The sequence below is a fragment of the Ambystoma mexicanum genome, chromosome 10 (genome assembly GCF_040938575.1).
Source record: "Ambystoma mexicanum isolate Mex_15411 chromosome 10, UKY_AmexF1_1, whole genome shotgun sequence".
NCBI classification, from domain to species: domain Eukaryota; kingdom Metazoa; phylum Chordata; class Amphibia; order Caudata; family Ambystomatidae; genus Ambystoma; species Ambystoma mexicanum.
In genome coordinates, this window is record NC_090932.1 from 1,532,378,344 (window position 1) to 1,532,400,465 (window position 22,122).

Below are 22,122 nucleotides of genomic sequence, written 5' to 3' on the forward strand. Positions count from 1 at the left end.
TAGTTTGATATGCAGTCTGTCTTGAGGTTGTTGCAGCCTGAATAACCAGACTTTCTAGAGTAGGATGCCTGTTCAAATACTCAGGATCAGAACTAGAAGTTCTATTCTTCTTAGGGAAATTACTGTTTACTGCATCAATGTTGTCAGGTGCCTCCCAGTTCTTTTCTACCGTTCTCTAAAGTGCCCTATGGAAAGGGAAAACTGGATCCGTCTGGGGGCCCCAATCTAGAATGTCAGTCATGTCATCCTAATCAAAGGTGGGTGAGGCTCTACTATTCATTAAACTCCTGTACCCTGAATCTGCAGGATCAGGTCTCGCAAATTCTAGCTCAGGTGACGTATTAATGCCACTAGCAGAGTGAAGAGTATCACATAGGTCTCATTAGGATTCTGGATCGATTAGTTCTTCTGGAACCTGTCTAGTGCCATATTGCACCCCAAAAGGAGAACCCTCATCTTCAGAGCCACCTTCTTCAAATATTGAAGACAGACTTAGAAAAGTCTGATTTTGGTAATGGAGTAAATCTCCTGTCTTGTTCATAAGTTTTAGTCAAAGGAATGGAAGGATCCTTCAATGGTATCGAAGGAATCTTCGACGACACTGATTGGGTCTTCGACAAAGGCGTCGAAGACACTTTAGGCTTTGATGTCGAAGACGCAGATGTTTGACGACTTCTGTTTTTTATGCAGTGTCGGGGAAAGTCGACCCTCGAGGATTCCTCGACAACTTGGCCTCGACTCGAGTCTTGCGAGTTTCACCCATACTACTGGTTTTTACCACAGTAGTGCCTGACTTCCCTGGGTCGTCCGATGGAGCGACCGGGGTCTGGCTCTTTTGAGGCTTCTTTCAGGGGGGGTGGGGGGGGTCCAGGCCGCATTCGCAAAGACCTCCATCATCTTTCTTCTAAAATCATCCCATTTTCTTGGGGAATCCAACTTAAATCTGGCATCGTACCAATTCGGTAGATGTATCGGATGATGAAAACGGAGATCTAAGTCTCCTTTTAACCCTTTTTGAATTGGAAGATGAAGAGCATCTCGATCTACTACGAGATCGGGATCTCTTAGAGTGTTTTTTATGACGCTCCGATTCTTTTGAATCGGTCAATTTTTTATGTCTTTTTGACGAGGCCTTCGAGGAGGCCTTCGAAGCATCCCACCCCACCGCCAGTTTACCTTTCCTTTCACGAAGGGCCTTCTCCGTCATCGACTGACAGGAGCCACAGTCGCCGGTTCGATGATCTGAACCTAGGCACCAAAGACAAATGCGGTGGGGATCTGTTATCAACATCTTCGAACTGCAGTCGATTCATTTTTTTGAACCCGGTCTTGGGTGTAGAAGGGGTAGATGAAGATGAAATTTTCTTCAGAAAATGTCAATGCGCGTCGTTCGAGAGCGAAGCAATCGGAAAAACGGAACTGAAGCCAACGGGCGCAGTATGAGCCATTTATACTGATGGTGACGTTGACAGTACGGAGCCAGTCGAGGGACATCGACGCCACAACTTCATAAACAGCACTCTCTGCCGGAAAATGTTTGTCGAAGCAGCCAAGCTGGCGGATAGAATGTCACAAGGTGAGGAATACGTGGGAGGACACAATCCATTTGAAATGTCCTTTTGTAGGCTGCCTAAAATCAGCCAAAATAAAATAAAACCTACGCTGTTCTCTTCCTCTACGCGACTGTGCCGGGCTACAGGTTGCCGGGTCTCTTGGACTCTTGCTTGGTGTGGTGGTTTTTGCGTTGTTCGACGGGTAGACTGCCACCACAAAATCCTCGTGTTCATGCCACCATAAGAATAAGACTTGCATTCTTTGTCGCTCTCTCCTCAGAAAGTGGGCTTCTCACGTTTCCCTCTGCTGTCCAGGACTCAAGAAAGTCAAAGTCTCTGTAGTTTTACTTGGCTCTGCCTTCTCCCAGCGTCATCTCATCAGGGGGCTGCCCCTGCTTAGCTCCTCTCTCAGCTTAGGTTTCACTTGAAGGCTGCATACTCTTACGAGCCTCCTCATCTCAGGTAAATGTAAGTCTTCTGTTAAAAGATAACAGATCCTCCTTTTTTGTGCACACTACGATATTCTAGTATTGTCTTCAGGGAAGTCCCTGGAGCTTACAATGTTCTTTCCATCTAGCAATCCCATATATGCCACTATGATGAATGATCTAGTGAGTTCCTCACGGGAACCCTTGTCCCCTAAGGGGTAAGTCTCACCCAGTGAGGTCCTACTTGCCCAGACCCCTATGGAGGGTCTTGTGGAGCGGGCTTATCTCCCTAGCCTCAAAGGGGGAGGGGAGAACAAAGAAAAGGGGTAAGATGGGTAGGTATGTCAATGTTTTGGTAGCCCTCACCTTGTCTCCCAAAGGATAATCTGGATAGAAGTGTTCAACTTTGTGGTTTCTCCATGGTAAAGCTTAAGAGACTGCACAGCAAAATGTGCCCCTGGCTCTCGTAGAGAATGGCCCCTTAGAGCAAGAGCATGGAAGCTACAGGACACTTCAGGTAGGCGGCTACAGATGGCTATGTGGCACAGTGGCGTCACAAAGGTTTGGTGTGGCGCAAGTGTAGCCTTTTATTCTGAGAACACCGTACATTTTCCTAGACTGCATTCAACCTTTTACAGATGCCTCAGTGCGGAGGAAGCAGTGTGGCTTGAAACGTTGACTAACTTTGGAGGCGAGGGGAGAGCAACATACGTTCTCCATCTTCCCAGAAAGTCCACCTCTGGGGTCCCTGCCTTGTACGCAAAACTTTGGTGCCTCCCTGCATCGCGACCTAGTGGGATAATTCTGCATTGTCAGGTTCTGTCATGGTCAGGACAGACTAGCATTTCAAAGAGTGACGCCCCAAGTCGTTAAATCAGTTTTAACCATGGTTGCGAGGACCTTCGCTCACTTACCTTCTGTCAGGTCCAGCATGGGCCCCTCAAACGATATGCCCAGTTATGTATGAATATGTAGATGGATTTGTAGCATAGCTTCACCCTTTGCTCCAGGAAGCTAGTCTCAGTGAGCAGTAGTGAGGTCATACATCAGGGTACTAGCTGTTTTGGGGACCACTCCCTGACAAGTAGATGTCGGAAAACAAATCATCCCATCAAAGGTTTCCACTCATACCAGGTTTCCACTCATACCAGAGGCTTCGCCCCTTGTATGTAGGTTCATCTTGATTGTAGCTACATTAGCAACTTTCAAGGCCTTGAGCAGCAGAGCTGATGTGATCTGCACCTTGCGTCTCAACCGTTGCCCCCCCCACCCCTACAAACTAGGTGACTATTGCCTTGCAGCATTCTTAATGTGTGGCACAACCGTCAAGAGAGGCCTCTAGTATGAGGCATGTTCATTGAGGTCTCACACACCACGTTTCTAAATGTTGGAGTAACTAATCACCGTGTACATAGCACGTCCAGCCTTTTGCACTACCTACAGCCTGCACAACAAGGCACCCTGGCATGGGAATCATGGCCAGAAACAAAAACGAATGCCACGTGTATGCCAGTACACAAAAGATTGTGACATTCTATCCCTCCCAGCACCTCCCCCCCCCCAATCATGGCAGCTACAGGTGATTCTAGTATTATCCAATTTGACCATAACTGATAAAATCGAAATTTTTGGGGGACTGTTTTTGCAGCAAATATATGTGGGGGTGGGTTTAGGGCAATAATTAATATGGGTGCTTGGGGAAGGGAGGGCTTGTGGGGTTCTCTCCCCACATATTTGCAGCACAAGCTACCAAAAAAGAAGAAAAATAGATCAATTCCACCACAATCAAATTAACTCTTAACAAATCACACAGATCCAATCTAGTCAGTGGGCCAAGCATAAAAGTCAGGAAAAACAATTAAGCACTATTAAGAACACAGACTCCTAGTCGGGTGACACACCACTGTGGGACTAAGTCAAGCTAAATCAGAAACATTCTGAGCAGCCTACACAAGAGCTGCAGCACCTCCTGAAAAACCCAGCATTCTACTACCATTGAGTAATACAATTCAATCTTTCCCTGTGAAATAAAATAAGAACAGAAGCACAAGCCTCAGTCTACTCCAACCAGTTAAAAATGCACACAACTAAACTAGACAGGGAAAACTTTACAGCAGCCTGCCCGCCAAACCCCCCATACAAGTTACAAGCATGCAACATTTTAAATTTCTAATCTATCATTTTCAGAAACTTGGGTCATTAACTTAAGCCTTAACCAAACTGATTGTCTAGGCAACTCCTGGCCATCTGCTATGACCAGGGAACATGTAGGTATATTGGGCCCGAACAGGATTATTCCAAAGTGCATAAAAACCTTTTAGAGACTTCAACCTTTCCAGATGTTATCACAAAAGCTTGGGTCACCCCACTCATTAAGAAACATACTCTAGACCCAAAGGAATTGTGCCAAATATGACTTCATAACTAACATTTTCTTTTGAAAAGCTTAGACAAGGCAGCTATGAGACGGTTTCACGCTCAAGTTGAAGCCCACCACCCACTAGGAGATGAGGATCAGGCCCAACAGGAAGAGAGCTTGCCTTGCTGGGCATAAAACAGCCTCCTCCATGTCATCGACCCATGCAATACAGGAACCCTTATGCTACTAGATCTTTCTGCTGCCTTTGACACTTCATTACCGCCCCCCACCATCTTCCAATTGGTTGGCTTCATTTGCTAGAATCAGGGTATCAAGGGTCAACATTGGGGAATCTGAATCCCAGCATGAAACAGTGGCGTGTGGTGTCCCACAGGATACCTACATTCCCCTCTTTGATATCGAACCACAACATGACCTCTCGCTGAATGGGAGTGCTGTTTTCCAGACTGTGCTACGGACACCCAGAACATTTTCAATCTAGAGGATGACCCCAAATTAACATTGGCTGGAAACATATCTTGAAGATTTACAAGAGATGGATGATTGATAACTAGCTTGGGTTAAACAAGGACAAAAAGGAGATAGTTTCCACCAACACCCTGCAAAAAGGTATTACCAGCTATAAAGATATCTTGTCAGGGTTCTCTATCACAGTGCAGCTTAAAGCAACATGACTAGAGGAGAGGCCTATATCAAACTATCCATGAGCCCTTTAAGTAAATAGCATTGTGAGCTCTGCCAACTATCACCTGATGCTTCAAAAGCAACGTAGACCCTTGTTATCAGAAGCATGATGTGCCACTATCGCCAGAGTCTCCATAAGCACTACATTTGGATACTGTAACAAGTTGTGTGTGCCAAATCCATCTTCCACCTTCTATGTGTAGTACACAACACTGCAGATCAATCAGAAACCAAAACATCCAGACTGGTCCACATTTCTCCAGCTCTTAGAGAATTGAACTGGATCCTGTTAATTCTAGAGTGTTTTTCAAGTTTCACTCTTGTGCACAAAGCACTCCATGGTGAAGCCCGTTCAAACCTCAAACAATGTTTCCAATGGCACACGACCTCGAAGCAAGGGAGCAAAATCCCAGGACAGGGTCATCCCACACTTTCAACATATCAGGGCTTTTGGCAAATGCTGCTCTGTGCTGGACACACAATGCTGGCATGCTTTACCTGCAGAGATTAGCTGCGTTGTAGACAGTCACCCATTTAGGAAGAGAATCAAAACTCTGTCGTAGTGCTGTACCATATCAAATATCAGACAGAGGGGAACAAGGGGGAGGTCATATTCTTCTGTGGACACATCCAGCCAACCCAGTTACTACTGAACACCATGCACCGCTAATGCCAAACACATGCAGGAGGTTCACTAGCCTTCTAAAGAGGACTCTGGGGTGTTAGAGAACACAGTTTATTCCACGCCACCCACCTCCGGGTTCTGCTTCAGCAGGAGACCAACCATACTGAGGGGTTTCATTGCAGGAAAAAAAGAAATGATAAAGATGAAGGAAAGGGGGAGGACGACGACGACACACAGGTGGCGATCTAAGAGGCTTTCTATGATAAAAAGCATTTGAGCAGAAGGCTAGAATGAGATTGTGGGTTATGAAACAGGAAACCTAAAAATTCAGACTAACACACTCAGCTGATGAGCTCTTTAGAGAGCATAGAGTCAGCGAAGCAGAAACATATTCATCAGACCACTTCCCGTCTGAGGTTAACCGCTGACAAACAGGAAATGATGCCATGGAAAGGGACCATCCAAAATCACTCATGCAGGTTGCATGGCAAGCATTTACTGTAATACCGACCAATTGTGTTGCAGAAGCCAAAAACAGTTAATGGCAAAGGGCCACTGCATTAACATGAAAAGCTCACTATGTGGTTGGACCTGTAGAATCCTCAGGCATGTAGTGTGCAAATTATAAAACAAGTAGATTAAAGGAAATGAATAGGACCACAAATTAGTGTTAATAAATGTCACTTCTATAAAAGTGACATGGTCTTACAATGCTGTACGGCTTTGTACATTCACCATGCCATTGGAAGGAAAGCAACACCTAATGGCAGATGCAGAAGGGGAACAGTTAGATAGAAATAGAACATGTCAAATACCTACCGCAAACTGCAGTTAACCTCAGTGAACAAGACTACACACTTACTACAATCAGCCTAAATAGTGTTCAAATGGATTATAGAGACTGAGTAGAAAAACGCTGTAGGCTTGAACACCCCTCACTAAGAGTAAGCTGATCATGGACCAGGGCAACACAATAGATAATGTCTGTACAGCATGCAGTTTTTATTTAACGGACAGGAACTTCTTTGGTACTCCAGACCTGCGAATAAAGAACACAAGCACACAGGGTTTGCGCCCTGTTGTAAATTACATAAAGTGACAGGTTATAGCATAAATGTCAGAAAAACTTCGTTCAATCATGTAACTAAAGGTTTAGAAGTGCTAGTGCTTTTCAGGACATCTTACTATGCAAGTATCAATTTTCCAACAAGCTCTTGCACAAACTGAGGCCCCAATTAGCACCCATAAACGATAGCCAAAAAGATCCAACCAGAAAAGGAGAACTACAGGAGGAATCCTAACTCATCACAAAGGGGTGCCATGAGCACACTTGTTCCGATTTCCACGAACTACAGGACACTCCACCCCACCCACTCAAGTTGGGGACTAGAAGAACACACCACCTTCATCCAGACCAAGTCTGTCTCCCTCTTACACTACCTCACCAGATGCAAGAGCTCAGGAAACTGGTGCAATGAGGCAATAATAAATGCTCAACAGTTGTATCTAAATAAAATATAGATTTCTTTTAAAACACACAAAAGGACAAGGAACCCACAACATGGCATGCAGTGCTGGTACACTGAACGCCAGATTAAGGTCACAACACAGGGAACATGCAACCGAACACTAGCGTAGTCTCCAGCAGTGTTTGCATCAAATGCGACTGCCACATCTTGAGCAACGCATGTCCGATCTCAAATGACGTCATGGACAAGACCAACCGGGAACCCAAAGCAAAACCTTCTAGACAAGCTCAAACATTACCTCACCACATCTACGAGCACAGAAGCCTACAACACATCTACAGCCCACAGCCACAAAACTGTCATGATGAATAAAAGGAGGAGATCAGAGCACCTAAACATACAGACAAATGCAGCCAAAACCAAAACAACCAAGGGCAGTCACATGGACTGGTAACACCAAGAAAACGACAACAGCCAGAAAGGCTTCATCAAGACGACCGGGGACAACGATCTGGACAGAGGAGCAATTGCCTTCTTATCAACGCATACTCAATCTCCATACATAGAACAGACCTACATTAACTGCTCCTAGAAGACAACACTCTTCATTACAGAAACCTGGCTTGCAGACTACTATGCCACGGTAGTATAGAAATCGACCCCAAACATCAATGTGGTCCACATCAACCGCAAAGGTTTGTGAATCGGAAAAATCAGAAAGTTCCTTATCCACAAGAAACATTCCAACCAAAGCTATGCCCCCCGTATCAACCTTAGCTACAAACCCTTCTAGTTCACTGCAGCATAACACGCATGACAATACTGCCCTTTCTTCAAATCTATCGCCCTCCATCATGGAAACACAGGTACTGAAATTGCTGGGAGCAATTTTGCTGTTGCGTGTACCTTAGAGGAGCCAGCTTAACTTCAGAAGAACGTCTACCATGAGCTACTTTTGTATCTTCAGACCAGCCGATGCCTCAGTTCAGAAGGTGCACAAAATAGCTTTAGGCCACAACTAGAAGAACTTGAAAGCATAATGGCTCCTACAGAAATAACAAAGTTATAGTTTGCCTCCCGTGTGGAAGCATAGTTTTGTGGAATGCTATGTACTAGCTCCTTGTTCCCATAAGTGGCTTCTGCTTACTTGGTGATGTACAACACCCATAGGCTTTGGTTCGCTCCTGCTCATGAACTCATTATTTTGATCCCTGCAACCCTGATTTTGAAGACTGACTGCAGGTGGAAACAATTTCCACCTTACTATGGACCACAACCAGATTAAAACACTTCGGTATTCCACACGGATGACTGGAAGGTTTGGAATACATCAACCACTGGCATTGCTCTGGGTAACCATCCAAACCATCTGTTGTCAGTCTGCCTTTCCATTACAGAAGGAGAAAGCCAATATGATTTTCAGGCTTTAGCTCTGCCCCAAAAGGAACAGCCCAGCTGAAAATCCAAGGTCACATCCCTTCTTTACAAGACCACAAGCAAGATCAGATATGCTTCAAGCTCAATGGGCACAGTCAGTGAGGTGTAGCTTGGGTCGCTAGGCACAGAAGGCTATGTTCCCACAGCTGTGCATATCCGTCCCGCTAACGATGACATTTGAAACAACTGGTGGTTAACGGCTGGAAGATTATGAATATAGCATAGCCACTGGAAATGCTCTGGACAACCCTCCAACCTCTAATTCAGGCGTGGGACCAAGCAGGATGTGGACATGGCTTTAATGAAAAACAATTGTCTAAAGTGTAGCAGTGCACAATTGCTCTTTCAGGACCTTTCAGACATCTACCTCCAGTTTTAACAAGTTAAAAACACCATGATTGCGCCCTGGAGTTTTCTGAGAGAACGTTAAAATGGTAGTTCACAAGCAAGTACTTGTCGATGTCTATTTTACAGAATTTCAAAGTTACTAGAAGTTGTACCACCAGGTTTAACCAGAAAAACCCAATAGGTTTCTCACGGTTATGTTGAAAAATAGATCAATATTACTTGGGACCCCACCATAATAGTTCGACTCTGGTCCTAATTTCAGAAGCCCAGCGGAGGTAGATTGCTGCAGCCTCTAGCTCACAATTTAACATTGTTGCAGTTGAGGGCATAGAAACCGCTATGCATGCAGGGCTTGAGGGACAGCTACTCAATGTTGAATGTGGCAGGAGGCACAGGTGCATGTGAGTGTCAGAGCCAGGATTGGATTTGGCTAGTTCGCAGTAGGGATCACCAGTCAGTATGAAGAGTCCTAGGTGCAGATGGAGCCCCGACCAGATGCCCAACTACGCACAACTCGCTCTTGAAGTCGCACAATAAGAAGGGCACCATAGCAGTGACAACAGAAAAGCAGTAATGAAGGGGTGCAGCAAGCAGGTCGGAGGCACTCCTGGTTGAGTTACAGATCAGCCAGGTAAGAGGAAATCATCCTTCAACAAGAAGCCAATCTGTTCCATGACTGACCAGACCAAGGTAGTGTAGCTGCAAGGCAGCCTGAGTCTCCCACTTTAGATGTAGGAAGGACAGGCACAAGTCTAGGGTTTGAGCAAAAGTACATTCGGCATGGTGATTCCGGCATAGGAGGCCATGGTGAAAAGGGCAAGAAAGGCTGGAGAGAAGCAGAAGATGAGACCAACTAGGATTTTCAATCAAGCAGAAAGACTGGAGCAGCCACAAAGGACTTGACACAGCCAGAACAGCAGGTCACAGAAGCAGTTCCCCTCATCAGCAGACGTCTCAGTAATTTCCAAGACTGTTCTGAAAAAATGACACAGGCTTTCCGCAGATAACACATCTACACATGGGCACAGGAAATCCTGCACACTAATCTCAAACAGTGCAGCTTTCAAGCCTTTGCTGGCCACATGCACACCCACACAGATGTCAAATGGGATGTCCATATGGTCTTGGTGGTCTCTGAAACAGCCGAAATAGGGAGAAAGCCCATTCTGGCCAACCCCTTTATCTAGGGCTGGGTGATGTATTGAGTTTTGGAGAAATATTGATGTATTTCGAAAATTACTATAGGCACAGAATATCATTAACATTGAGATATGTACGTTACATATAATACAATTTATTTACATTTTGATATTTACACAGCTGTGTGTATTCTCAAAACAGTAAGAGGGACCCTGTATTGCCACTATTTTGATCAATGTCACAAACCCCTTTATATTTGACATCTCACATGTAGTTGACAGCTTACAACATCATCTAACCCACAAACAAGATCGAGATTTAGATGGTACATGGAGATTGAGTCAAAAATAAAAAAAAATGTGGAGATATGGCTTTTGGTCCTTATCCCCAGCCCTACCTGTATTGCATTCAAGCAATGAAAGCTTACAAAACAGAAATTAGGTGTTGCAGGACTTCAAATCCGTTTGCGCCCCCAAATGGCCACCAAAATATCTACCTGCCACCGCCATACTCCACAACACGCATCCAAGATTAGACAACATACTTAAAGATAAAAGGGATGCTTAAAAAAAAGCACCCCTAACCCCGATAGCCATATGAGATACTGAGCAGCATACCAAAGGAGATGCATGTGGCAGAAAAATAAAGAACCAAGGGAGCCAGAAAAGGTTTAGTGCAATTAGTTAATCATGGGAACCCTCAAAATGTTCTTTTTCCCTACAAGTTCTCTTTTATGACCAGCTCTTTATCGACCTTTCATGTCTAAGAGTATACTCTGTGCTCATTCACTGTAGGATTATTTGTATAAATGAAACCCAATTTTTAGGAAGCAAAATATATCTGCATTGTTCCTCGACTCGAATATGCAGCTGAGGACATGTGTAGGCGAATTTACTTTCTACAATCACATGCACAGTCATTTTTCTATATAAATACTAGAACATCGACATTGTTTCAATGCAAGTACAATCTGCCTGCTTTCAACAGTGCAAGGGACAAAAGTATCTTTCAAAATAATGTGTGCTCAATTGACTTTCATTAGAGTTGGAAGTCAGAAAATCATTGCAATTGTGTAACAAGCACACGTTCCTTTAGGAACGCAAACCTAGTGCAGATCTGTGTCAGAATACATGTCTCCAAGGCTCGGATGACAAGGCAAAGGGTAGTGCTCATGACCAGAGGTCAGCCATCTGCGAAAGAGAGCTCCCACTGATCAATAAAATCCATTAACCCCTTCGTTTGTTCATCTGGAATTCCCTTAGGGAATCATTGTAGGTTCCGTACACTACCGCATGTAAATGGTTAAGTGCTGAAGCAAACACCAACATGGACATTAAGACGAAGTCCTTGCCAAAAAAAAAAAAAAAAAGACCAAGTTCCAGCATTTCCGACATTTTGACAAGGCTCAGCAATAAAGTATCATCTGTTCATGTTTGTTTCCACGATTTGGAAAAATGGTTAGCTTAAATGGGCCTCCAGGTACAATAATATCAATTAGAACTGAAAATAAAGTCTTTTACAAAACTGAACATAAGTTCAGTCATTTGAGAAAGCAGTGTGTTTCGGATTCATTGGAGCATGCCCCACAATATATCAAATATTAATACATTTACATAATTTTACAATTTGGTCATACTACATGCACCCAGATCCAAAATTATTTTCAGAATCCGAAAAGAGACATAATGGGACAGGTTCAGAACAAACGTCAAGTGGGAAAATGGATTTGGGTACAAATCTGACCAAAACTTCCCATTATAAAATGGGAAAATATGTTGGACCTTTGCAAATAACTGGATGTATCACATGGTGTTTCAACATCTGAAGTGAATCAATAAGAAAACTTGTACAAAGAAAAATCACTGTTTGGGTTTAAATAGTGTCATTTGATGCACACAGGAAGTAGAGCGCTCTGGAATTCTGACAAGCATACAGACGGAGAAGCCGTGTCTAACAGGAAGTGCTGAAGTGGGATAATACCTTGGAGATAATAGAAGTTCTTGTCCAGAGGAAACCGGATGCATGACTTGGCCTTATTAAGCCCAGATTTCCAGAGAAGGATTTGGAACGTTGAAAGCTAAAGTCGAGGGAGGATAGCTCGAGGGCAACGCAATGGACTTGGAAGCAAGACACGGAGCAACACAGGTTCAATTTCCGGGTCCACGCTTAGAAACCTCTGGGTATGAAGCGCGTTATAAATAACCAATTAAAATGTACAATGGCCAGAGGTATAACTGACTGAACGAAGTTGTGAGTCGTCATAACGGTCATGTGTCTTAAAAGACAAACCCAGAAGAGTATAAACACCAGCAGAATTAGCTGTACGTCCTCATGAACTATTTACCAGCTAGGCCACTGAATGGGTTGGGCGTGAAGGGAAGCCACTGGGTTAGTGGTTTAAAATGGAATGCCACAGCATTTTTGCCATATAAAACAGGTTGTGATTCTGCCAGTAGCCAAGAAAATCCAATCCTGTGTTTTCAGAAGGTGTACTTTAAGACTGATAATTTGCACAGAACTTGTGTACAAAATTTCAGAGGATAATTCAAATCATGACCTCTGGGAACCATAAGACAATCTGAGTGCAGCCACCCCATTTTAGTGGATTAAGGGGGAGATCAGCCTACTTTGATCACCCAGGAAATGTCAATTTAAAATGACCATTGAAATATTCACTGCAAATAGAAGAAAGGGCTCTGCACTAAGCAGGACTGGGGATGTGGGTGGAACAGTTCCTATTCATTCAGAACATTCTAGTTTTAGGCTTTTTTTCAACTTTATAAATGACCCCAGTATTTTGTGATCTCCCAAAAGGAAACCGGGCCCTGTTCACTGCCTACTCCTTTGCTTTTCTGCTTCCCTCACCTGGTTCTCCCCCTATGATTGTAAAGCTGTTTATTTCCCGAAGGTAGGTTTGCATCAATAAATACCCTAATAATGCCTTGTGTAGCCCACCAGTTTGTATTTTACGTATATGACCACACTGGAGGCCAACAGAAAAATATCTATTCACACACAATGAGTAGATTTTCATTGAATTGGATGTATATGATGTAGACCTTTTCTGACACCAACACTTGTCAATGGCGCAAAAGAAACTCCAAATAAATGTTTATTTGAAATCCTTTTCAGATACCAACACTTGGTGATTGAAAAAAGATGCATTACATTTTCATCAATAAGTTAAATAAGTTAAAACCATACTGTATATTGCCTTTCAGAATAGATCCAATTTGTTTATATGAATGGATTGTGTGCCTTGACAACCAATGAGAAATAGCAGGTGTCCAATACGTTATTGTAGCCTAGTGCCTGTACTTCTTTGCAAGAGTATTGCAGGTGACGGCCACAGCATAATGTTAGGAGACCACCTTTGGTTTTGATGCATTTTATTTTTAATGTATTTATTTTTAATTTTATTTGTATTTGTAAAGCGCACTAAAGCCCACGAGCATTGAGGCGCTGTGAATTGGAGCGCAAGAAGGCTTACTTCAGGGTTACATTGAAGCCGCCCAACAGATAGTCTTAGATACGGTACATGGTTACATATATAGGTGAGATACTTGGTTACAATGAACGTGAACGCAGAACATGCAAAGTCAAACAAACTGCCTAGTTTTGATGGCTTTGCGAAAGGCAGCATCAGCGTCCATTTGCCTGATGTGGGGTGGGAGGGCGTTCCATTTTAATACATTTGTATATTCATAGGCAAAACCTCCTGTTTAATTGTCGCTGAATTTTTGTGTGGGACTGTTGTGATAGGCAGTGTTAAATCAGGGGTCACTGGCTATGAGGGCAATTTAAAGCAAAGGTATATTTTGTAAGTCAATTAAGACACCTTAAAACACTGCATCTCCTTACTAACCCATTCCACTCTTGTGCATACCTCAGACTGGTCTGTGGCCTCAAGTGTGAAATCTCAGACTCTGTGGCTACCACCATACAGGCGATGCATAACTTATGAAGAAGCATGACCAATGGTCCATCAGCAGATAATATACTACTCCATGGGGATTGCCTCTTCAAATTTGGAAACAGTAGATGCCTATGTGGCACAGCACTGCTGCCTAATGGGATTATCCCCCTTTTAAGAGTGCAATGTTGATCTTGCACAGCATCAACTTACTTTAAAGATGGAGCAAAACACATTTAGTAAAACTTGGGGTTTTACCCCATTATACTACAGGGCATCCAGGCGTAGCCGTAAGCAACACGTGTCTGGGGTTGTGAATGGTGCTCTTGTTCAGATGAGAATTGTCTAGCATTTCAGGTCGGACCAGTCACATATGCAAATTGATATTTCTCTGTGAAGGGTACAGTGAGCAAAAACATGGTTGTAGACCACCCTGAGTGTGATACATCAACTAGAACATTGGATGTGTTGTAAACAAAATAAAGGTGCATTCATTAACAAATTGACAGATTGACAGATTTCAGCAACAATCTAAATTGCAGACTGTGCTCCAAAGAGTGGCTGTCAAGAGAAAATCAGGTAGATATTACAGCATGTCATGCAGCATCACAACAATCATCTCCCAGTTATACAGTTTGTCGTTTTTATGCTTCAAAAAGTTGCCTGGGAAGTAATTGAGGGTTCCTGTTTTGCAAGCTTTTATAGATATCACTTACGTGGATGTTATGGTTCGGAAGCGCTCCTGTCCAGCTGTGTCCCAGATCTGGAGTTTCACTTTCTCCCCATTAATCTCCACTGTTCGGATCTTGAAATCCACCCCAATTGTAGTGATGTAGCTGCCTGGAAAGAAAACATAAAACCAAGTGAACTGTGATCTGTAGTCCAACATCAACTCCCTTTCTAGGATTTCCCACTGCGGCTGCAGATCATGAGTGTATGACCATACCAGGAAAAAAACAGAACTTCCATTATTTCCATGTACTGTGCATAGGGTAGTGTGTTATTTTCTTCTAGAACTGTTCATGAGATGTTGTGGGCAATGTAGGGCCAAGAGCTCTACTGAAATATGTGCATCACTGCCATTTTCAGGATATATGCCATGAGTCCCATACCGTCTCTGGGCAGAAATCAGTGCGTGTGTAAAGTACACCATGTGTACTACAATGTACAACGGTACCTTTCAATGAAGGTTGTTTAATACAAATAGCAAGAAACTTGAAACTTGCGCACAATAGATAATAAGAGTATGTAAAGAACAGGCGACTAATTTAAGCATGTTGTATCCTATACAGAAAAATGGTTATGACAATAGACAAACTCACATGGAATATTGGAATACATAAAAAACAAAACTATGGAAAGACAAGTCCAGTTCTACAAGCCAATTTAAAAATCTTAAGAGGACTTACCTTTCACTGAGCAGAAAAATGCTCCACAGCAGCTTGAGTTACTTTGCACTTAATTTGTGTTCACTTGACTCAAGATGTGGGTTCACAAACGGCTGCACACCACCACCAGGGTAAAAGGTCTACTGTGTATTCAGCATAAGATCCAGCTGGATCCCACTCCAGAAGCAGAGACTAAATCCAGTGCTTCTAACATTAGATGTAAACAGCCCTGCCCCCAGCACTACCACCCACATGGGTAGCCAGTGTCCAAATGGACTCTGCAGAAATCGACTCAGTTTAGGATTTTTTTTTCTTTTTTTTAAAAAAAAAGGAGGCCTACTACTCCTCCAACCCCCATCAATGAAGACATTTGAGAGGCAAGTAGCACATGTTCTAGCATACACACAATTGTGAGAAATATAAATAAGCCCACCATTTGTGAGGTCAGACATCACACCACTTAGGAAATTATGTACTGTCCCAACCGAGTTTCCCGATTCACTCTGTCCATACAATGTGTTCACAATTATATGTATGGGGCAGGAAATGGGATGGAAAACTCACCAGAAAAAGTGTTGTCAGCGAAGCGGAGTAGCAAGCTGCTCTTACCCACACCTACAAATAGAGAGCAAAAGAATCAACATATTGAAAATATGCCCCAGGACAAACCCTACCCTGCAAAGACTCAAGTAATCTGACCCCTGGCTCAGAGTTCACAATTTCATAGCCACATTGCATCCATTGCAACAAGACAAAATGCTGACCAGTGGTGAGCCTTCAACCAAGACATAGCTCCATTTTACAAATCTCTCTTCTACTACAATCCAGCAACGAAAGTACAATCCATTGTAATGAAAAGCCAGAATACCCCTCCCAACCATCATACTGTAGCTCTTTTCCAAGTCCGTGGCACTAATATGGCCTAAAAGTACATGCGTAAGGCCCTTGCCTTGGGAACTGGATAATGCTGTGTGACATGAGATCGATATCCCCAGTTGGGCCGACTCTTCCCGTCAGCCTCCTTAGGTCGATAAACTGAGAACCACAAGTAGGTAATAACTGTGAAACTGATTATTACAGCATTTACAAATTAAAGGAACCAGTATGAAGAGCTATATACAAAAATTACCAAACATTGTAGCTTGAAATTGTTGCCATTGCTACCACTAACACAAATACCTCAACATAATTTGCATAACGGCCATCTGTTTGTCCTCCAAGCACCGAGGTGTGTATTCCCAGTTAATTCAGGATTTTGTGAAAGTGAAAGCAGCCATAATGACACTTTACCACCCAAAAATATAGTTCTCCATTGAATGAGATAAAAACACTAAAATGTGCATAGAAGGGGATTCTCTGAGGTTTGCAATGTCTATTGGCACATTGGAATATGTCACTTATATCCATTCTTGGAACCACTAGCTGGCCTAGTCATGAAATGGATGAAGGGGCATCCCTTGGAACGAGTGATTGTTTTGGGGGACTTTAATTCAGACTGCACACAGTCCCCTGACTTCTGGAGAGATTAGCAGAGCTGCAATGGTCACCATTGATCTCAGACATGCAGGACAATGGCGCCAAAAATCGATAGCTGTTTGAACAATCTAGGTATCTATTGCTTGAATGAGGTGGTCGAGGGAAATAATGGATGTTGCCAAACCTGGTCCGGGGTAATCAGAGTTCAATATTGAACTTTGTTTTTGTTGATGATTTTCTAATGGGAAAGTAACAACTTTGAGATTGTCCCGAATGGATGGAGCAACAACGGCATGCTGCAATGTTGTTTTGTTTGTGAACGGGTGTATTTCAAAGGAAGTGTCTCGTGAAATGTAGCTAGAAATAGAATTGTGTGGAATCCTATAACGATTGAACTAGTGAAAACATGACAATTTTAACAGCTTTTTGAGTGAATATATCAACAGTTTACCAGGGCGTAAGAACGCTGCCAAAAACCCAAAGGCTGCAGCTTATAAAAAATAGAAATAAAAACATTATAAAAATGCAAAAATCACACAAGTATAACAAGGCCCTGGTTAGGCTGAAAAGGGATACGAGGGCTGACATCATAGCCATTCATAAGAGAAAATTTAACAACGAAGGACGTGGAAAAAAGAAAACATGAGAATTGGGGGAGAAACCAGAGCTTTGATGTTGCAAGCTGATGCAGAGAAATTGCTCGGACACTTGCACAGAAAAAGTCGCGAGTCTTTTGGGCACTGATGAATAACCAGTCCAGGGTTGAAGTGGACCAGGTTATTAATGCAGTGCCAGAATCTGATTGGGTGAAGCATTTTCAAGAACTTTATGGGAACCCATCTTCTGTGGTTGAGGGGAGGAAGAAGCAAAATAGAGTAGTAACTAGCTTGGTGGGCTCAATTAACTTGTCCACAAGTGATGTGTACAGGGTGATCATGAGAGCTACTAATTCAAGAGCTCCTGGGCTGAATACCTCAAATCGCCTATTTAAGGGGGCCCTGATGGAGTAGGATGGAATTTTGAAGATATTTGTCGACGTATTGAAGTCAGTCACTCTCCCAGACACTTGGCAAACAGCGTTCATTATTCCTATAAATAAGAGCGGAAGAAGGTCGGAAGCCAAAAACTATCGTCCCATACCAATTCTTGATTCCGATTGCAAAATCTTTGCCTCCCTTATATTAAGCAACTTGGATTCAGGGGCATATGTCAAAGATTTGATTCAAACATTTCAAACGGGTTTCCATAAGTTACACGGAACAAATCTGAATGGTTTTCTTTAAAGCTGCTATCAGGATCTCGTAGTAAAAGGGAAGTACCCTTTGACACAGTATATAAGACGAAATTATGGGAAAAGCTGGAGAAGTGGGGAATCCCACCTGGTTTGTTAAAATGTATTATGAATCCTCGGTAACCTTATAGATATAATTTTAACGAACCATTTAAGTGCATTTTTGTAGGCTATCCCCCTCGTTCTGGGTGCTTTGGGCCCATCCAATGGGATATCGAGAAGCAGGTTCCTCCTCCCCAGCATGCCTCAGATTCTGACCAGTCAAACCGGATCATGTAGTGGATTCTGAGGCCTTTTAACCGGCCGCGGTGGAAGGAAGGCGTATGTGAATCTATGAAAGATACCAATGCTGGAGAACAGGAGTTACAGGTAAGCAACTTACTCTGTCTCCAGTATTGGATCTTTCATAGATTAACATGCTGTGAATATATTGCATAACAGTATTGACTAGGCGGTTGCAGGCAGGTAAATAAGGACTCCTACCTTATTGAAACAGACGCTGCAGAACTGCTCTCCCCATCAGCATGTCCGCTGCAGGTTGCTTTTCCAAGCAATAGTGTCTGGTAAATGTATGGGGCACCTTCCAAGTTGTCACCTGGCAAATGTCTCAAACTGTCCCCCCTGACCGTAGTGCTGCTGATGCAGCCGTGGCTCGTATAGAAAGTGCTCGAGGTGCACTTTGGAGCACTCTTCCTGCTTCCGTGTGGCAGAAAAATAGTCGACGTAATCCATCTAGACAAACTCTGCTTGGATATTGCTTTACACCGGTTTGCTGGGACCGAAAGCTACAAAGTTGTGTGGACCTCCTAAATGATTTTGTTCTGTGTAAGTAGTACTTCATGGCCCTTTTGACGTCCAAGCCGTGCAACGCCAATTCTGCGGGAGTAGCGAGTTGTGGAAAAAACACAGGCAGTGCTAGGTTGGTATTTTTCTGGAATTACGTTGGCACTTTAGGAATGAGTTGTGGGTTGTTCATCAGTAGCACTTTATCTTTACGGTAGCGCAGGTACGGTTTGTTGATTGCCAACGCCTGTAACTCAGATACCCACCTGGCTGACAGGACTGCCACTAGGAAGACGACCTTCCAGGATACATGCTTTATATGTTCGCAGTGGATAGTGGCTTGAATGGCGTTGTCATGAGAACTGTATTTAAGCTCCACTCGGGCGGAGTTCGATAGACGGCGAGAAAACCCTAAAAAGTATTTTTAGGAAGTGATTGATTAGCCTGTCGCTAAATAATGGTGTACCACTTATTTTCCTTGTATATGCAGAAATGGCTGCCAAGTGCACCTTGATGGATGAGTGACTGAGACCATCCTTTGCCAATGACAGTAGGTAACGGATAAGTCGCTGAGGAGTTATGTAAAGTGGCTCAAGCCTTTCCTGTGTTAGACATTAGCCAAAGAATCTTTTCCACTTGAGGTGATACTATCTGTTTGTGGCAGGTGCCCTAGCTGCCTCGAGAATGTTTCTACAGTGCTGCGGAATTGCTAGTTGTCCAAATGCTGCAAAGTCAGGAGCAATGCTATTAATTGTAGGGACTGCAGGTCGTGGTTTAAGACCCTTCCGTGATCTTGAGAAATTATGCCTGGTTGCTTGGACAGTCTTATCGGCTGATCTGCTGCTAGCTTGAGTAGGCTGGAGAACCACGTCTGTCGCAGCCAGTCTGGCGCAAAGAAAATGACTTTTTTAAGGGGGTGTCATGATCATCTGAATTTTCCAACGTATGGTTGAAATAAGTGGAAAAGCATAAGCAAAGAGGTCTGTCCATGGGAATGAGAATGCATCCAACTTGGACCCGCACTGTGGAATTCTGTTTGGGTAGACTGGGCATTTTTTTGTTGCTAGCCGAGACAAAGGTCTATGGCCGGGCCCACCACTTTAACACCCTGTGCAGTTGTGTATGGCTGATCTCCCACTCGTGCAATTGCACCGTGTGCCTGCTTAGGCTGTCCACTATGCTGTTTGACTACCAGTAGGTGGAACGCCTGTAGTCACATCTGCTTCTGGCATCACATTGGAATAAATGATTGGAGAGACAGTGAGGTGTACACCTGCTCATCCACCTGGCTGGACTCCTGCTTGCGTGAATGTGCTTTCAGCAAGGTTGGTTTGAGCGCCTTTGGTTCTGGTTGATAGGTTTTCCTCCAGTCTTTTAGGAGTTCTTTCTTTAATGGGCGTGGTCAACAACCTAGTCAACGACTATTCTGGAATTTCCTCTGCACGAGAAAAGTTTCCACCCGTGGACGAGGGCGGTTGCTTCAATTTCACATTGGTCAACTGTCTTGTAGCCTCAATGTTTTCCTTTAGCTTGACCAAGGTGACCTTGGATGACTTTCCATGGATGGCGCTATCAAGCTGGTGGACAATACGCCTCAGGTAGACTAGTGCGCGTCAGGCTTTCAGGCCACCAAACTTGCTGTAGATGGACATGGGCCTTCCGGTGCCTTCTTCATGGTTGACGATCGAGCCAACGACTAAGGCCTTCTGTCTCTTGTACCTACCGTTGATGGGCTATAGCTACGTCCAATGGTGGATTAATGTTTAGTCGACGTAGAGGCCTTTACGTCCACTGCACCGGTCACTGGCGGTTCCAAACCATGTCAACACTTGTGATTCTTATGGGGCCTTTCCTCAGACCTGTCCCTTTCCCTAGAAGGGGACCTGTTCCCAAGGCATGGCCATACTTTTAGTAGACTGACGGCGGGTAATGTCCCTCCTGGAGGCAACACACCAGTCGCTGATGCCCATCCTTCAGGATTTCAGCTACACCCTTAAGAAATCTCAAAATTGTTGGCTGAATGACTGGCATAAAGGCAGTAAATGCACTCACTGTTTGTCACCTTCAAAGAAGTTTAAGACAGCGTTAGTTGCAGGCCTTAAATAAAGACTTGTCCTTTTCCATTTCTTTTCTGATCCGGTCTTCAGTGTTGAAGATACGTTGTAGAAGGATTATTTTCCTGCAAAGGAAAAGTCATTTTTTGATGAAAACTATTTGTCCTGAGAAGGAAAAAAACTCAGGGACTCCATCCAGTGACATGCGGTCAGAATCTGAGGAAGGCTGGGGGGGTAGGGGGTAGCCTGCTACTCGATACCCCATTAGATGGACCCAAAGCAATCCCAACAAGGGGGAATAGTATACAAAAATGCACTTACCTTTGCTAAAATGTTATAGATAAGGAAGCCCAGCTTGACGACAGAGAATATTCACAGCATGTGAATTTATGAAAGATATAATGCTGGAGAACCGATTGTTATCCCCTCCCATCCATGTGTGAAATGTGTTATGCAGCCCCCTACTGGGGAAGCACGAGAGGGTACCTGGACTGGAACGTCATTTGCTGGAGGAGGAAGCTGAGCCTACAGAGGCTGCAACCCTGCCCAGACGTTTACCTCTTCTAACAACTCTGTTGACTGGGTAGAAAAGAGAAAGACTGGTTAACAGGATTGTACAAGGAGGATGAAGTGGCTCCAAAACCAGACTGAGGCCCTTGTGTACCCCTGGCTACTAAATTGACACAGAGTATTGAAGGTGCCCCAATGAATTAATGGTTTATTTGAAATCTGCTGTGGCATCTTTAGGGTTTAATGTTCCTTCTGTGTGGTTTCCAATGGATCATCCGCTGCCTTCCCAAAGAGGACAGAGTCATCAATAGGCATGTTTATTAGGGTCGCCTGTGTTTCGGCTTGAAGCCTGAATTGCAAAGCCATGAATGGCTTTTGCGCAACGTACCTTCTGCTATGAACAATGCTCTGTCTAATTTATTTTCTCTAAAAGCGGAAATGGTTGGTTTTCATGCATACATTATTTTCCATCTGCGGAACTAACAAGGTAAATCGCTTAGTGGGCATGCACTGTTAGCGAGCTATCCTCTCTGAGAGGGAATTTTCCCAACTATTAAGAATTCTTTTTAAAAAAAAATGTTTTTAAATCAGTGGAAATGGTCCGTCTTGCAACACTTTCCCCAGATATACAGTATAAAAAACA

General features: G+C 43.7%; 1 protein-coding gene across 1 annotated transcript in view; it reads right to left on the reverse strand.

Annotated features, from left to right (window-relative positions):
* Nucleotides 1–22,122, reverse strand: part of RAB35 (RAB35, member RAS oncogene family) — a 202,052-nt gene that overhangs the window by 113,517 nt on the left and 66,413 nt on the right. Inside the window, exons 2-3 of the mRNA XM_069619733.1 lie at nt 15,930–15,980; nt 14,694–14,817 (exon numbers count right to left, since the gene is read on the reverse strand). Of these exons, the coding sequence (XP_069475834.1) occupies nt 14,694–14,817; nt 15,930–15,980 (175 nt within the window). The remainder of the gene's footprint in view (nt 1–14,693; nt 14,818–15,929; nt 15,981–22,122) is intronic.